The 12,852-nt window shown below is 44.9% G+C and overlaps 1 protein-coding gene across 1 annotated transcript in view; it reads left to right on the forward strand.

Moving 5' to 3' along the window:
* LOC137537264 (zinc finger protein 850-like) overlaps nucleotides 1-11,079 on the forward strand; it is an 82,040-nt gene extending 70,961 nt beyond the window's left edge. Inside the window, exon 15 of the mRNA XM_068259350.1 lies at nucleotides 8,087-11,079. Coding sequence (XP_068115451.1) covers nucleotides 8,087-9,555 — 1,469 coding nt within the window. The 3' untranslated portion in view covers nucleotides 9,556-11,079. The remainder of the gene's footprint in view (nucleotides 1-8,086) is intronic.
* The last annotated feature ends 1,773 nt before the right edge of the window (nucleotides 11,080-12,852 follow it).

Genomic DNA, 12,852 nt, shown 5'->3' on the forward strand with positions numbered 1-12,852 from the left:
TGAGTCCATTTGCAGGGAAGAAACTGTCAGTTTGCTGTGCTATCTGGCACAAACAGGTAACAAGGTGTCAAAAGACAAGTTACAATATTGCCTACCACGTGTAACATTTCTTGGTCATTGCATCTCACAAGGAGCAAAGCACCTAACAACAGACAGGGTGTCCAATGTAAAAAACTACCCCTTACCAACATCTGTTAGGAAGTTGAGGACATTTCTGGGTCTAGTAAGTTACTGCAGGGATTGGATCCCAAATGCATCCCAGCTGATGACACCCCTGTATGAGAGTGTCTCCAAGGAACCATTTGTAATCACTGAATCAGGTAAAGCATCTTTTGAGGCCTTAAAACAAGCCATAGTCACAGCACCAGTGTTGGGGCTGCCTGACTACAAGAAAGAATTTTTCCTTTTCTGCCATGAGAGCAAAGGACATGCAACAGGAGTACTCACTCAAATGCATGGTTTCAAGCAGAGGCCTGTGGCCTATTTTTCAGCCAAACTTGATCCAGTGATTCAGGGGTCCCCCGGATGTGTCAGGAGTGTAGCAGCTTGTGCCCTCATGCTTACTAAGTCGGCTGACTTAGTACTAGGACATACTCTCCATCTGTTAACACCCCACAGTGTACTTGAAATCCTAAACAGGGTACAGACTAAACATTTGTCAATGGCAAGGTTAACAAAATATGAGGTTGCACTGCTTACACCAGAAAACCTAAAATTAAAAAGATGTAACACTCTAAATCCAGCTACACTCTTACCAAATGAGGAAACTGAACTGTTTGAGGAACATGATTGTCTGGAGTTAATGGACATGGAAACTAAAGGTTTGGATAATGTCCAAGATACTCCTTTGCAAAATCCAGATTTTGAATTTTTTGTTGATGGTTCTAGGTACTACACTGAGGATGGTAAGCCACACACTGGTTATGCTGTTGTAACACTGGAGGAAACAGTGGTGCAAAAATCTTTACCTCCAAAGAAATCAGCACAGGAGGCAGAACTTCATGCTCTCATTGAGGCCTGTACTCTGGCCACAGGTAAGACTGCCAATGTCTTTACAGATAGCAGGTATGGATTTTCCATATCGCACGACTATGGTCCGATTTGGAGGTCCAGAAACTTTATGACGGCTGCAGGTAAACCAATTAAAAATGCTGATCTAGTAAGTAACTTGTTTGAGGCTCTCCAGTTGCCATCCAGGGTAGCCATATTAAAAGTACAAGCACATACAAAAGAGCAGTCGAAGGAAGCTAAAGGAAATCGAAGAGCAGATGCCGCTGCCAAAGCCGCAGCTCTCACCCCCCTGTCGGAAGTTGCACTGTTCAACATCTCAGAGATTCCACCTGTACCAGTGGATGTGGAGATGCTGAAAACTCTACAAAGACAAGAAGCTACCAGTCACAAAGCTGCATGGAGTAGTAAGGGGGCACAGCAGGAAGAAGATGGAGTGTGGAGGGCAGGATCTTTGTTCTGTCTTCCTAGATCTCTATACCCAATGATGGCTGCTCTGACACATGGTCCAACTCACATGGGTAAGAACAATATGGTTGCTCTGGTAGGTAAGTACTGGATAGCACCTGGGTTCAGCTCCATTGCTGCCCAAGTCACAGCAAATTGTGAGATCTGCATGCGACATAATATTGGACAAGTCGTGAAGGTAAGGCAAAGGCACATGCCCAGGCCAGAGTACCCGTTTCAAAGGTTGCAAATTGATTTCATACAGCTCCCAAAGGTGGGAGTGTATGAATATGCACTGGTCTGTGTTGATATCTTTTCAGGTTGGCCTGAATGTTGGCCTGTGGCCAAAGCAAATGCTAAAACAGTTGCCAAGAAACTGCTGTCTGAGGTAATATGTAGATACTCACTACCAGAGGTGATTGACAGTGATCAAGGCTCTCATTTCACAGGACAGGTGGTACAAGAAATAATGCAGGCCATGGGTATCAAACAGGCTTTCCATACTCCCTACCATCCACAAAGTAGTGGGAAAGTAGAAAGATTAAACAGTACCATTAAAACAAAGTTAGGTAAAATGTGTGAGGATACAGGAAAACCATGGACAGAATGCTTGCCTATTGTCTTATACAGCATTAGAACCACTCCAATGAGCCACAGACTTGGGTTAAGCCCTTATGAAATTCTGTTTGGGCAGGTACCACGCACCAAAATATATCTACCTCAGCAGCTACAGTCATTTCATTCCAATTTAGCAGAATATGTCATTGCCTTACAGAACCATCTAACTGAAACTCATAAAAGCATTTATCATTGCATTCCAGAACCAAACTGTATACAAGATTCGCACAAACTTTTGCCAGGAGATTATGTTGTATTGAAGCGGTTTAACAGGAAATCGTTGGAAGCCAGATTCCAAGGGCCTTATCAAGTTCTCCTTGTGACAGCTACTGCAGTAAAACTTGAGGGATTCACTACCTGGATTCACGTCAGTCATTGTAAGAAAGTGACTAAAAGCAAGGATGGTTAATCTGACAGCATTAAGTATTGTACTGTTTGTATATGTTGTCAATACCTTACAGGCACAAGAATCCTTCTGGGAAGAACCCAATCTGTACATGACGTTGCAAAGGAGAGTGGCATTAGCGGAGAATAAAACAAAATGTTGGGTATGTGGTATGAGGCCAAAGGATTCAAAAGATCCCAGAGTGTGCAAACTTGTTAGGAATAGAGCTTGCTATGATAGGAGCAGGAGCACATGCAAATGTGTCAAAGGAAATGTTTTCACGAGGTATAATCTCATTGCAACCACCCTATTACTTTGTTTGTGGGCGATGGGCTTATGCCTGGCTGCCAAGAGGAAGCTATGGTCAATGTACTGTAGCTACCTTAGCTCCAGGAGTAGCTGTTGTAGAAGAAAAAGCCATAACTGCAAAGAAATATTTGTTGCCCCATCACAATTTATATAAGAGGAGTCTGTTTACCGCGAATGATTATGCATGGGCCTTTTTCCCTACATGGACAGGTTGGGGGATGCAAATGATGATAAGATTAAATAACTACTCTGGACTAATTGACAATATGTTTAATGAGACCATTGCAGCGGTCACTGCTAACACAGTTGAAATAGCCCAAGTACGCAAGTTAGCACTACAAGAAAAATTGGCCTTAGATTACATACTAGCGGCCCAGGGGGGGATGTGTATGGTGGTCCAGGATGATTGCTGTACGTGGATTGATGACAGTGGTGACATTGTCCTTAATCACTTACAAAAAGTAAAAGAATTGCAAAACACCGCTAGGGAAATAGGCAATGAAGGATGGAATCCTTTTAAAGGTACAAACATAGGAAATTTATTTGGTTCGATTGGAGGGTTCTTTAAACAAATAGTTGCTTATCTGGTGATGTTCCTGCTCACAGTCCTGATGTTTTATCTTTTCTATAGATTCATTATGTGTTTCATTAGCAGGTGCACTCGCACATCTGAAGCTCACATCTACCTAGTTCAAAGAAGAAGCTCCTATGATGAAATATCTACCCAGGAGTATGAAAATTGCGCGACATCGTCGGTCTAACTATTAGATCCTGTGCCTGAAGGCCAATTGGCTATCAGGGTTGGTACGCTTGTCACTGTTGCGCTTAACGTGCGGTGACCGTGCCTTGAACGCGCTTTGTCACTATTGCGCTTATCGTGTGGTGGCCGCGTTTAGCTGTAGTATAGTCAGAAGTTTATGTTAGAAAGCTTTGAATTACTTCTGTAAAATTCTTGTTTGTTAATTGTTGTTATAATTGATTTATTAATTTATGTGGCCATCATATGGCCAAAAGGGGGGAAATGTGAGGTTTATGTTAATATAAATATACCTAGCTGTAGATTCCTCCTATGGATCACAAGACAGGTTCTCTTAAGTTTGCTATAATAGGAAAATAGACAGAAATTGCTTCTCTCTCTAGCAGCAGCTCAGAGCAATAGAAACTAGATAAGGGGGTCTAATGATTTCAAAGTTTAATTTTCTCCCTTTATCATAACAGATTAGCTGACCGAAACTAGATAGTGAAGGACTTAGGACCTGTCAGACAGATATGTATATTTCTGCAGTGTTTAGCAAAATTATTAGCTGACAGTTATGGAAAATTACAAATAGACACGAATTACCTCATGTGAATAATCATTAATTGAATTGACCAAGCGCTTTTCTGTCTTTAAAAGGAATGGGAAAATAAACAGGGGTCAGAACATAATCTGAGTCCCTTAGACCGTGTTCAAAGGTGTCCGTGTGTTCTTCCTTGGGCCTACCTATTGGGAGTCCATTAGCCAACGTACCCACTGAGGTGCTTGGCCTCACCCTAAACTTATCTTGCAGGTCTGCGGACTTCACAGTAACCACAAATGTTCATTTATTACTGAATTATTGCAAATTTCCTTCTGTTTTAAGAAGGCAATCACACCAAGCTTTGCTTTTTTAGTAGGAGGATTTTTTGGTTCCTTTTATCCCCCTATACATTCCTAGTAGTTTGGGTCACCCTGAGCTGCTTGGCTACTCTGTTAAATGAAACAGAACATCTAAATGGGGTGAGAGGTTGTTAGCTGATTTATGACTCACACAATTGGGACTCGGACTGTCACAGAGGAATAGTAAATTCTGAGTTCACAAGTTTTAGCTACAAGCAGAATGGATGCTATATTTATCTAGGCTGAGAAAGAGTTATGGCAGTAAAGAGGAACTCCATTGAAAATAATGTAATAAAAAAGTGCTTCATTTTTACAATAATTATATAATTATGTATAGATGATTGAGTCAGTGTTTGCCCATTTTAAAATCTCTCATCTCCCTGATTTACATTCTGACATTTAGCACATGGTGACATTTTTACTGCTGGCAGGTGATGTCAGTGGAAGGAGTTGCTACTTGCTTTTTTTGGCAGTTGGAAACAGCTGTTGTTTTCCACAATGCAACAATGTTCTCACAGTGTTATGTCGGAACCATGGTCCTGACATCACACTGTGGGAGGGGTTTCAACACAATATCGGCCATGCAGAGCCCCCTGATGATCCATTTGAGAAAAGGAAAATATTTCTCATGGGAAAAGGGGTATCAGCTACTGCAGGGGCCCCCAAACTTTTTCGGTCAAGGGCCTGGTCAACATACCTCAGACTGCTGGGGGGCCGGAACATACATAAAATGATGTTGAAAAACATTACAATCTAGGTATTGATTTCCCCCCAGTCATGCCTGGAGGAGAACTCCCTGCAGGAGCCATTCAGTCATGAGGCGCCTGAACAACGTCTTGGTGCACCACACAGTGAAGCCCACCCAGGGGACAACCTGCTTTCCAGTTGGACAGTAGTGTCACCTGATGCAGAATTGGATTGGAAGCCAGCAAATGACTGCTAAAGGATGTGGATGGGTGGTGCCAGCACTGCTATTCTATAGGAGGGCTGCCGTTATTTAAAGGTGCAGTGGACCACATCTATAAGTTATCCATTTTGTGTTTGAGGGCCAGGGAAAAAGCCTCAGAGGGCCGCATTCAGCCTGCGGGCCGTAGTTTGAGGACCACTGAGCTACTGATTGGGATGAAGTTAAATTCTTGGTTACGGTTTCTCTTTAAATATCATTGGCCTCATACCAATATAAAAAGTTCTTGTCTTTATTGAAGCCTTTGTCCGCAGCTTTGAACCAATTTATACATTGTTGTCTCTTCTATTAATCTCTCTTTTCATGATTTGAAGCCACCCTTCAGGGCAGCGACAGCCTCGAGAAATATAGCATCCATTCTGCTTGTAGCTAAAACTTGAGAACTTAGAATTTACTATTCCTCTGTGACAGTCCAAGTCCCAATTGTGTGAGGATTCAGTAAACAAGGAGTCTTATCTATTAGTCATAAATCAGCATGAGCTAACAACCCCTGAAGACCCCATTTAGATGTTCTGTTTCATTAAAAGGGAACCTAAACTGAAAAGAATATGGATTTTTCCTTTTTAAAATAATACCAGTTGCCTGACTCTCCTGCTGATCCTGTGTCTGGCCCAGTGCACACCAAAACCGCTAGCAGATGCTAGCAGTTTTGGGAGCTGATTTCAGAGCGATTCTAGGTATGTTTAGAGAGGTTTTCTAAACATACCTAGCCTTTTTGCGTGCGTTTTTGTGTAGCAGATTACACATATTGTTACAGTAAAAGCTGTTACTGAACAGCTACTGTAACAAAAATGCCTGGCAAACCGCTCTGAACTAGCGTTTTTCAGAGCGGTTTGCGTTTTTCCTATACTTTACATTGAGGACGAAACGCTTCCGAAAACCGCAAACGCGCAGCAGGAGGCGCGTTTGCGGCTTGGCAAAAACCGCAAACCGCCGGTGTGCACCATCCCATTGCAATACATTAGCCAAGCGTTTTTAGAGGCGGATGCGGCCGGCGGATTGCTCCAAAAACCGCTCGGTGTGCACTGGGCCTCTCTAATACTTTTAGCCACCGCCCCTCAACAAGCATGCAGATCAGGTGCTCTGACTGAAGTCAGACTGGATTAGCTGCATGCTTGTTCCAGGTGTGTGATTCAGCCACTACTGCAGCCATAGATATCAGCAGGACTGACAAGCAACTGACATTGATTAAAAGGAAACATCTGTATCCCTCTCAGTTAAGGTTCCCTTTTAAGGTATCTTAATGACATGTATTTATACTTGCAAAAAAAAAAATTATGTATCCCTTCTGATGTTGCATGTATACAGCTGTCTGTTCCAACATCTTGTAAGCAAACAGGAGTGAGTCTGATGAAGGCTGCCCAGCCGAAAGCTTACTCTTGTTCTTTTAAGATAGCCTATAAATGGTATCATCCCAACTCAAAACTTCTTGCTTTTTAGTGAATTAACACTTAAAATACTGATTGATGTGTGGTGATGTTTTCACTTGCCTTATCACCAGAAGGATGTTAGTCAATTTTGGCCATTGTGTTTAAAGGGAAGGTCCAAGCAAAAAAAAAAAATGAGTTTCACTTACCTGGGGCTTCTACCAGCCCCATGCAGCCATCCTGTGCCCTCGTAGTCACTCACTGCTGCTCCAGTCCCTCGCTGGCAGCTTTCTGACCTCGGAGGTCAGGGCCGCATTGCATACATTTTTACGCATTCCTGCTAGTGCAGGAACAAAAATGTATGTGTTGCACCACTAACGCGTAAAAATGTATATGTTAATGTTCCTGCACTAGCGGGAATGCGTAAAAATGTACGCAATGCGGCTCTGACCTCCGAGGTCAGAAAGCTGCCAGCGGGGGACTTGGGCAGCAGTGAGTGACTATGAGGGCACAGGATGGCTACATGGGGCTGGTAGAAGCCCCAGGTAAGTGAAACTCATTTTTTTTTTTTGCTTGGACCTTCCCTTTAATAGCATGTAAATAGTAACTGCTGAATTGAAGTGAGAGAGGAGAGAGTCAGGAATAGATACGGCACCTATTCTGCTGAACTTCTGAGACACAATCTCCTCCCCAGTTCTCCCTGAATGTCGCTGTTGCCCATCCTCTAATGGCCAATCTCCCTGCTTCTTTTACATTAAAATAAAGATAAAGTTTTAAATAACTGTTAAACCTCCCTAACCCCAGCTTCCCCTAATCAGGCAGACCTTGTTGTATATGTGGATGAGGTCAGCCAGATTCTCTGCTCTGCATGGCCTGACCTATATTCATCATGGAATATTATGTTAGTGGCTTGTATAATTAGCTGCTGCAGCAGGACTTGTAATTCCATTAGGAATAGCGACCGTGTTGTTTGGCCTCGCTCTCCCTGACCTCCCCACACTGTAATCTTGGATTGCAGGTTACTATTACAGTAAGCACTTTCTCCAACTAGAGCAGATATAGCCCCGCCCTCTTGTCATAGCCTCCGAAGAAGCGCTTGTGTGTGAAACTGCCGTCAGGCTCCCAGCAACCAGCACCCACCATTATCCACCCCCGCACCGCTACGTGTTTAGTCTCTTCTTATGGACTGTGAGGTGATGATGTAACACACAGCCTACTTGTCTGCACATTGCCAAATAAAGGAAGTTGTACAGCAGTGCCGACCATCCTCTTTCCTCTCATCCCTAATGATAATTGTTCCTCCCCTCAGAATTCTCTAACAGGAAGTGATGATGTTTCTCTATTTGCAGGGCGGAGTCCCGGCATCAGGAACCTCTCAGAGACTCGTCTCTCTGTATCCACAGACTGTACAATGGATGATGATGTCACTGGACAAGAGTCTCCTGCAGATATCCTGGTTACCCCAAATATCCCCCCTGACTCCCCTCACCTGTCTAACCCTGAGGGGCCTCATACCCAGCACAGGTCTCCCCCTGCTGGAGGGTCTCATTCCTGTTCCACATGTGGGAAATGTTATACATGGAAATCAAGTCTTGTCAGACATGAGAGATCTCACACTGGTGAGAAGCCCTATTCATGTGCTGAGTGTGGGAAATATTTTGTTCATAAATCAAGTCTTGTCAGTCATGAAAGATCTCACATTGGTGAGAAGCCCTATACGTGTGCTGAGTGTGGGACATGTTTTTTATGCAAATCACATCTTATCAAACATGAGACAACTCACTTTGGAGAGAAGACCTATTCTTGTGCTGAGTGTGGGAAATGTTTTGTGAGTAAATCACATCTTGTCAGTCATGAGAGAACTCACACTGGTGAGAAGCCCTATACATGTGCCGAGTGTGGGAAATGTTTTGCACAGAAATCAAATCTTGCAAGACATGAGCTATATCATACTGGAAAGAAGACCTATTCTTGTGCTGAGTGTGGGAAATGGTTTAGATATAAATCAGAGGTTGTCATTCACGAGAGAACTCACACTGGTGAGAAGCCCTATTCATGTTCTGAGTGTGGGAAATGTTTTGCACAGAAACAAATTCTTGCCAAACACGAGCTATCTCATACTGGAGAGAAGCCCTATTCTTGTGCTGAGTGCGGGAAATGTTTTAGATGTAAATCAGAGGTTGTCATTCACGAGAGAACTCACACTGGTGAGAAGCCCTATTCATGTGCTGAGTGTGGGAAATGTTTTAGCTTTAAATCGTCTCTTGTCATTCATAAAAGATCTCACACTGGTGAGATGCCCTATACATGTGAGAAGTGTAGGAAATGCTTTAGATATAGATCACAGCTTGTCACACATGAGAGATCTCATACTGATGAGAAGCCCTATTCATGTGCTGAGTGTGGGAAATGTTTTAAATGTAAATCACAGCTTGTCCGTCATGAAATAACTCATACTAGTGAAAAGTCCCATTCTTGTTCTGAGTGTGGGAAAAGGTTTACTTGCAAATCACAACTTGTCATACATGAGAGATCTCACACTGGTGTGAAGCCCTATTCATGTGCTGAGTGTGGGAAATGTTTTGCACAGAAATCTCAGCTTGTCATACATGAGAGAACTCACACTGGTGTGAAGCCCTATTCATGTGCTGAGTGCGGGAAATGTTTTGCACAGAATTCAAATCTTGCCAGACATGAGCTATATCATACTGGTGAGAAGCCCTATTCATGTACTGAGTGTGGGAAATGTTTTGTGCAGAAAGTAAACCTTGTCATACATGAGAGATCTCATACTGCTGTGAAAATATATTCGCTATAAATGTTTTGATGTACTTTGTATATTTTATTTTTTTGCAAAAGAAAGCATGTTTGCTCAGTGCATTGGTTTGTGAAGCATTAAAGTCCCTGAACTGTGAGCTGACATGATGAGATAAATATGTGTCCAGCTGTGACAGGATAGTGTACTGGTAAAGGACTCTGCCTGTGACATACAGTGCTGCCCATAATTCTTCATAATCCTGGCAAATTTTGACTTAAAGTTACTTTTATTCAACCAGCAAGTCATTTTGTGACTGGAAATGACATCGGTGTCTCCCAAAAGATAAGACGACGTACAAGAGGCATTATTGTGGGGAAAAAAAAACAAAACATTTCTCAGCTTTTATTTACATTTGAACAGAAAGTGTCCAAAATGAGATAGCAGAGTGGTAGGAGGTGCCCAGATCAATATAGTGTGTCTTAGTGATAGCAAAATCTCTATTGGAATACATAAATGTAATGTGGTCCTATCTTAAGGATTCAGTAGGCCTTGCTATAATAAAGGACATTTATTGAGCACTCAAAAAGACAACACGTTTCATGGCGTAAGCTGCTTCCTCAGGTTGAGTATAGTGCCTTAGATAAATCAAACAGGGCACTCAGAAACTGAAGATTACAATTATCAATGACATTTCATAGGACCAATTACAATAAATCAAAAACACTTCACATAAAATTGCATTCTTGAATCACTTCAGATAAAATTTGCATGAATACATCATACATCAGGTCTTATATATACAGATCAAAACTTTTTTTTGGGCATATAGAGTCCTCAGGTAATATAATAATTCAATAGTCTATGGAGAGGAGGGCACAATATTTGCATAAAATAGTGTCTGTAATTTAGTCAAAGATTAATCAAGGATTATTAATATATTGCATATTCAGGCACAAATATGCCATACCAATGTATCCCTGGGGCTTTATTAGGGTGCCTATATGGGAATCATTCTGTCTGTGTAAAGGCTTAAAAGTAATTTAGACCAGCGTTTTGGCTGGATAATAAGGCGGTTTTGATTAGAGGTAATAGGTGGAGGGCGAGCGCTGGGTTATACCCAGTGTGAGGTTGGTAGTGCTGCACTGGGAACTAAAAGCACAGGCAGTTTGTAGTGCTGCAAGCCCAAATGGATGGAGGAGAGGCGGCCCCTGCCAGTATGGTGCTAAAGGCACAGGCTGTTTGTAGTGCTGCGCTGGGTACTGTAAGCGTACTTAGGTGGAGGAGAGGCGGCCCCTGCCAGTATGGTGATAAAGGCACAGGCTGTTTGTAGTGCTGCGCTGGGTGCTGTAAGCGCACTTAGGTGGAGGAGAGGCGGCCCCCGCCAGTATGGTGCTAAAGGCACAGGCTGTTTTAGTGCTGCGCTGGGTGCTGTAAGCGCACTTAGGTGGAGGAGAGGTGCCCCCAGCCAGTATGGTGCTAAAGGCACAGGCTGTTTGTAGTGCTGCGCTGGGTACTGTAAGTGCACTTAGGTGGAGGAGAGGCGGCCCCCAGCCAGTATGGTGCTAAAGGCACAGGCTGTTTGTAGTGCTGCGCTGGGTGCTGTAAGCGCACTTAGGTGGAGGAGAGGCGGCCCCTGCCAGTATGGTGATAAAGGCACAGGCAGTTTGTAGTGCTGCGCTGGGTGCTGTAAGTGCACTTAGGTGGAGGAGAGGCGGCCCCCAGCCAGTATGGTGCTAAAGGCACAGGCTGTTTGTAGTGCTGTGCTGGGTGCTGTAAGCGCACTTAGGTGGAGGAGAGGTGGCCCCTGCCAGTATGGTGCTAAAGACACAGGCTGTTTGTAGTGCTGCGCTGGGTGCTGTAAGCGCACTTAGGTGGAGGAGAGGTGCCCCCAGCCAGTATGGTGCTAAAGGCACAGGCTGTTTGTAGTGCTGCGCTGGGTACTGTAAGTGCACTTAGGTGGAGGAGAGGCGGCCCCTGCCAGTATGGTGCTAAAGGCACAGGCTGTTTGTAGTGCTGCGCTGGGTGCTGTAAGCGCACTTAGGTGGAGGAGAGGTGGCCCCCGCCAGTATGGTGCTAAAGGCACAGGCTGTTTGTAGTGCTGTGTTGGGTGCTGTAAGCGCACTTAGGTGGAGGAGAGGTGGCCCCCGCCAGTATGGTGCTAAAGGCACAGGCTGTTTGTAGTGCTGCGCTGGGTACTGTAAGTGCACTTAGGTGGAGGAGAGGCGGCCCCTGCCAGTATGGTGCTAAAGGCACAGGCTGTTTGTAGTGCTGCGTTGGGTGCTGTAAGCGCACTTAGGTGGAGGAGAGGTGCCCCCAGCCAGTATGGTGATAAAGGCACAGGCTGTTTGTAGTGCTGCGCTGGGTGCTGTAAGCGCACTTAGGTGGAGGAGAGGCGGTTCCTGCCAGTATGGTGCTAAAGGCACAGGCTGTGTAGTGCTTGCGCTGGGTGCTGTAAGCGCACTTAGGTCTAGGAGAGGTGGTTCCTGCCAGTATGGTGCTAAAGACACAGGCTGTTTGTAGTGCTGCGCTGGGTACTGTAAGCGCACTTAGGTGGAGGAGAGGTGGCCCCTGCCAGTATGGTGCTAAAGACACAGGCTGTTTGTAGTGCTGCGCTGGGTACTGTAAGCGCACTTAGGTGGAGGAGAGGTGGCCCCTGCCAGTATGGTGCTAAAGACACAGGCTGTATGTAGTGCTGCGCTGGGTGCTGTAAGCACACTTAGGTGGAGGAGAGGTGGCCCCTGCCAGTATGGTGCTAAAGACACAGGCTGTGTGTAGTGCTGCGCTGGGTGCTGTAAGCGCACTTAGGTGGAGGAGAGGCAGCCCCTGCCATTATGGTGCTAAAGGCACAGGCTGTATGTAGTGCTGCGCTGGGTGCTGTAAGCGCACTTAGGTGGAGGAGAGGCAGCCCCTGCCATTATGGTGCTAAAGGCACAGGCTGTTTGTAGTGCTGCGCTGGATGCTGTAAGCGCACTTAGGAGGAGGAGAGGTGCCCCCAGCCAGTATGGTGTAAAAAGGCACAGGCTGTTTGTAGTGCTGCGCTGGGTGCTGTAAGCGCACTTAGGTGGAGGAGAGGCGGCCCCTGCCAGTGTGGTGCTAAAGGCACAGGCTGTTTGTAGTGCTGCGCTGGTTATTGTAAGCGCACTTAGGTGGAGGAGAGGTGGCCCCCGCCAGTATGGTGCTAAAGGCACAGGCTGTTTGTAGTGCTGTGCTGGGTGCTGTAAGCGCACTTAGGTGGAGGAGAGGTGGTCCCAGCCAGTATGGTGATAAAGGCACAGGCAGTTTGTAGTGCTGCGCTGGGTGCTGTAAGCGCACTTAGGTGGAGGAGAGGTGCCCCCAGCCAGTATGGTGATAAAGGCA

This window comes from Hyperolius riggenbachi, chromosome 10 (assembly GCF_040937935.1).
Source record: "Hyperolius riggenbachi isolate aHypRig1 chromosome 10, aHypRig1.pri, whole genome shotgun sequence".
NCBI lineage: Eukaryota > Metazoa > Chordata > Amphibia > Anura > Hyperoliidae > Hyperolius > Hyperolius riggenbachi.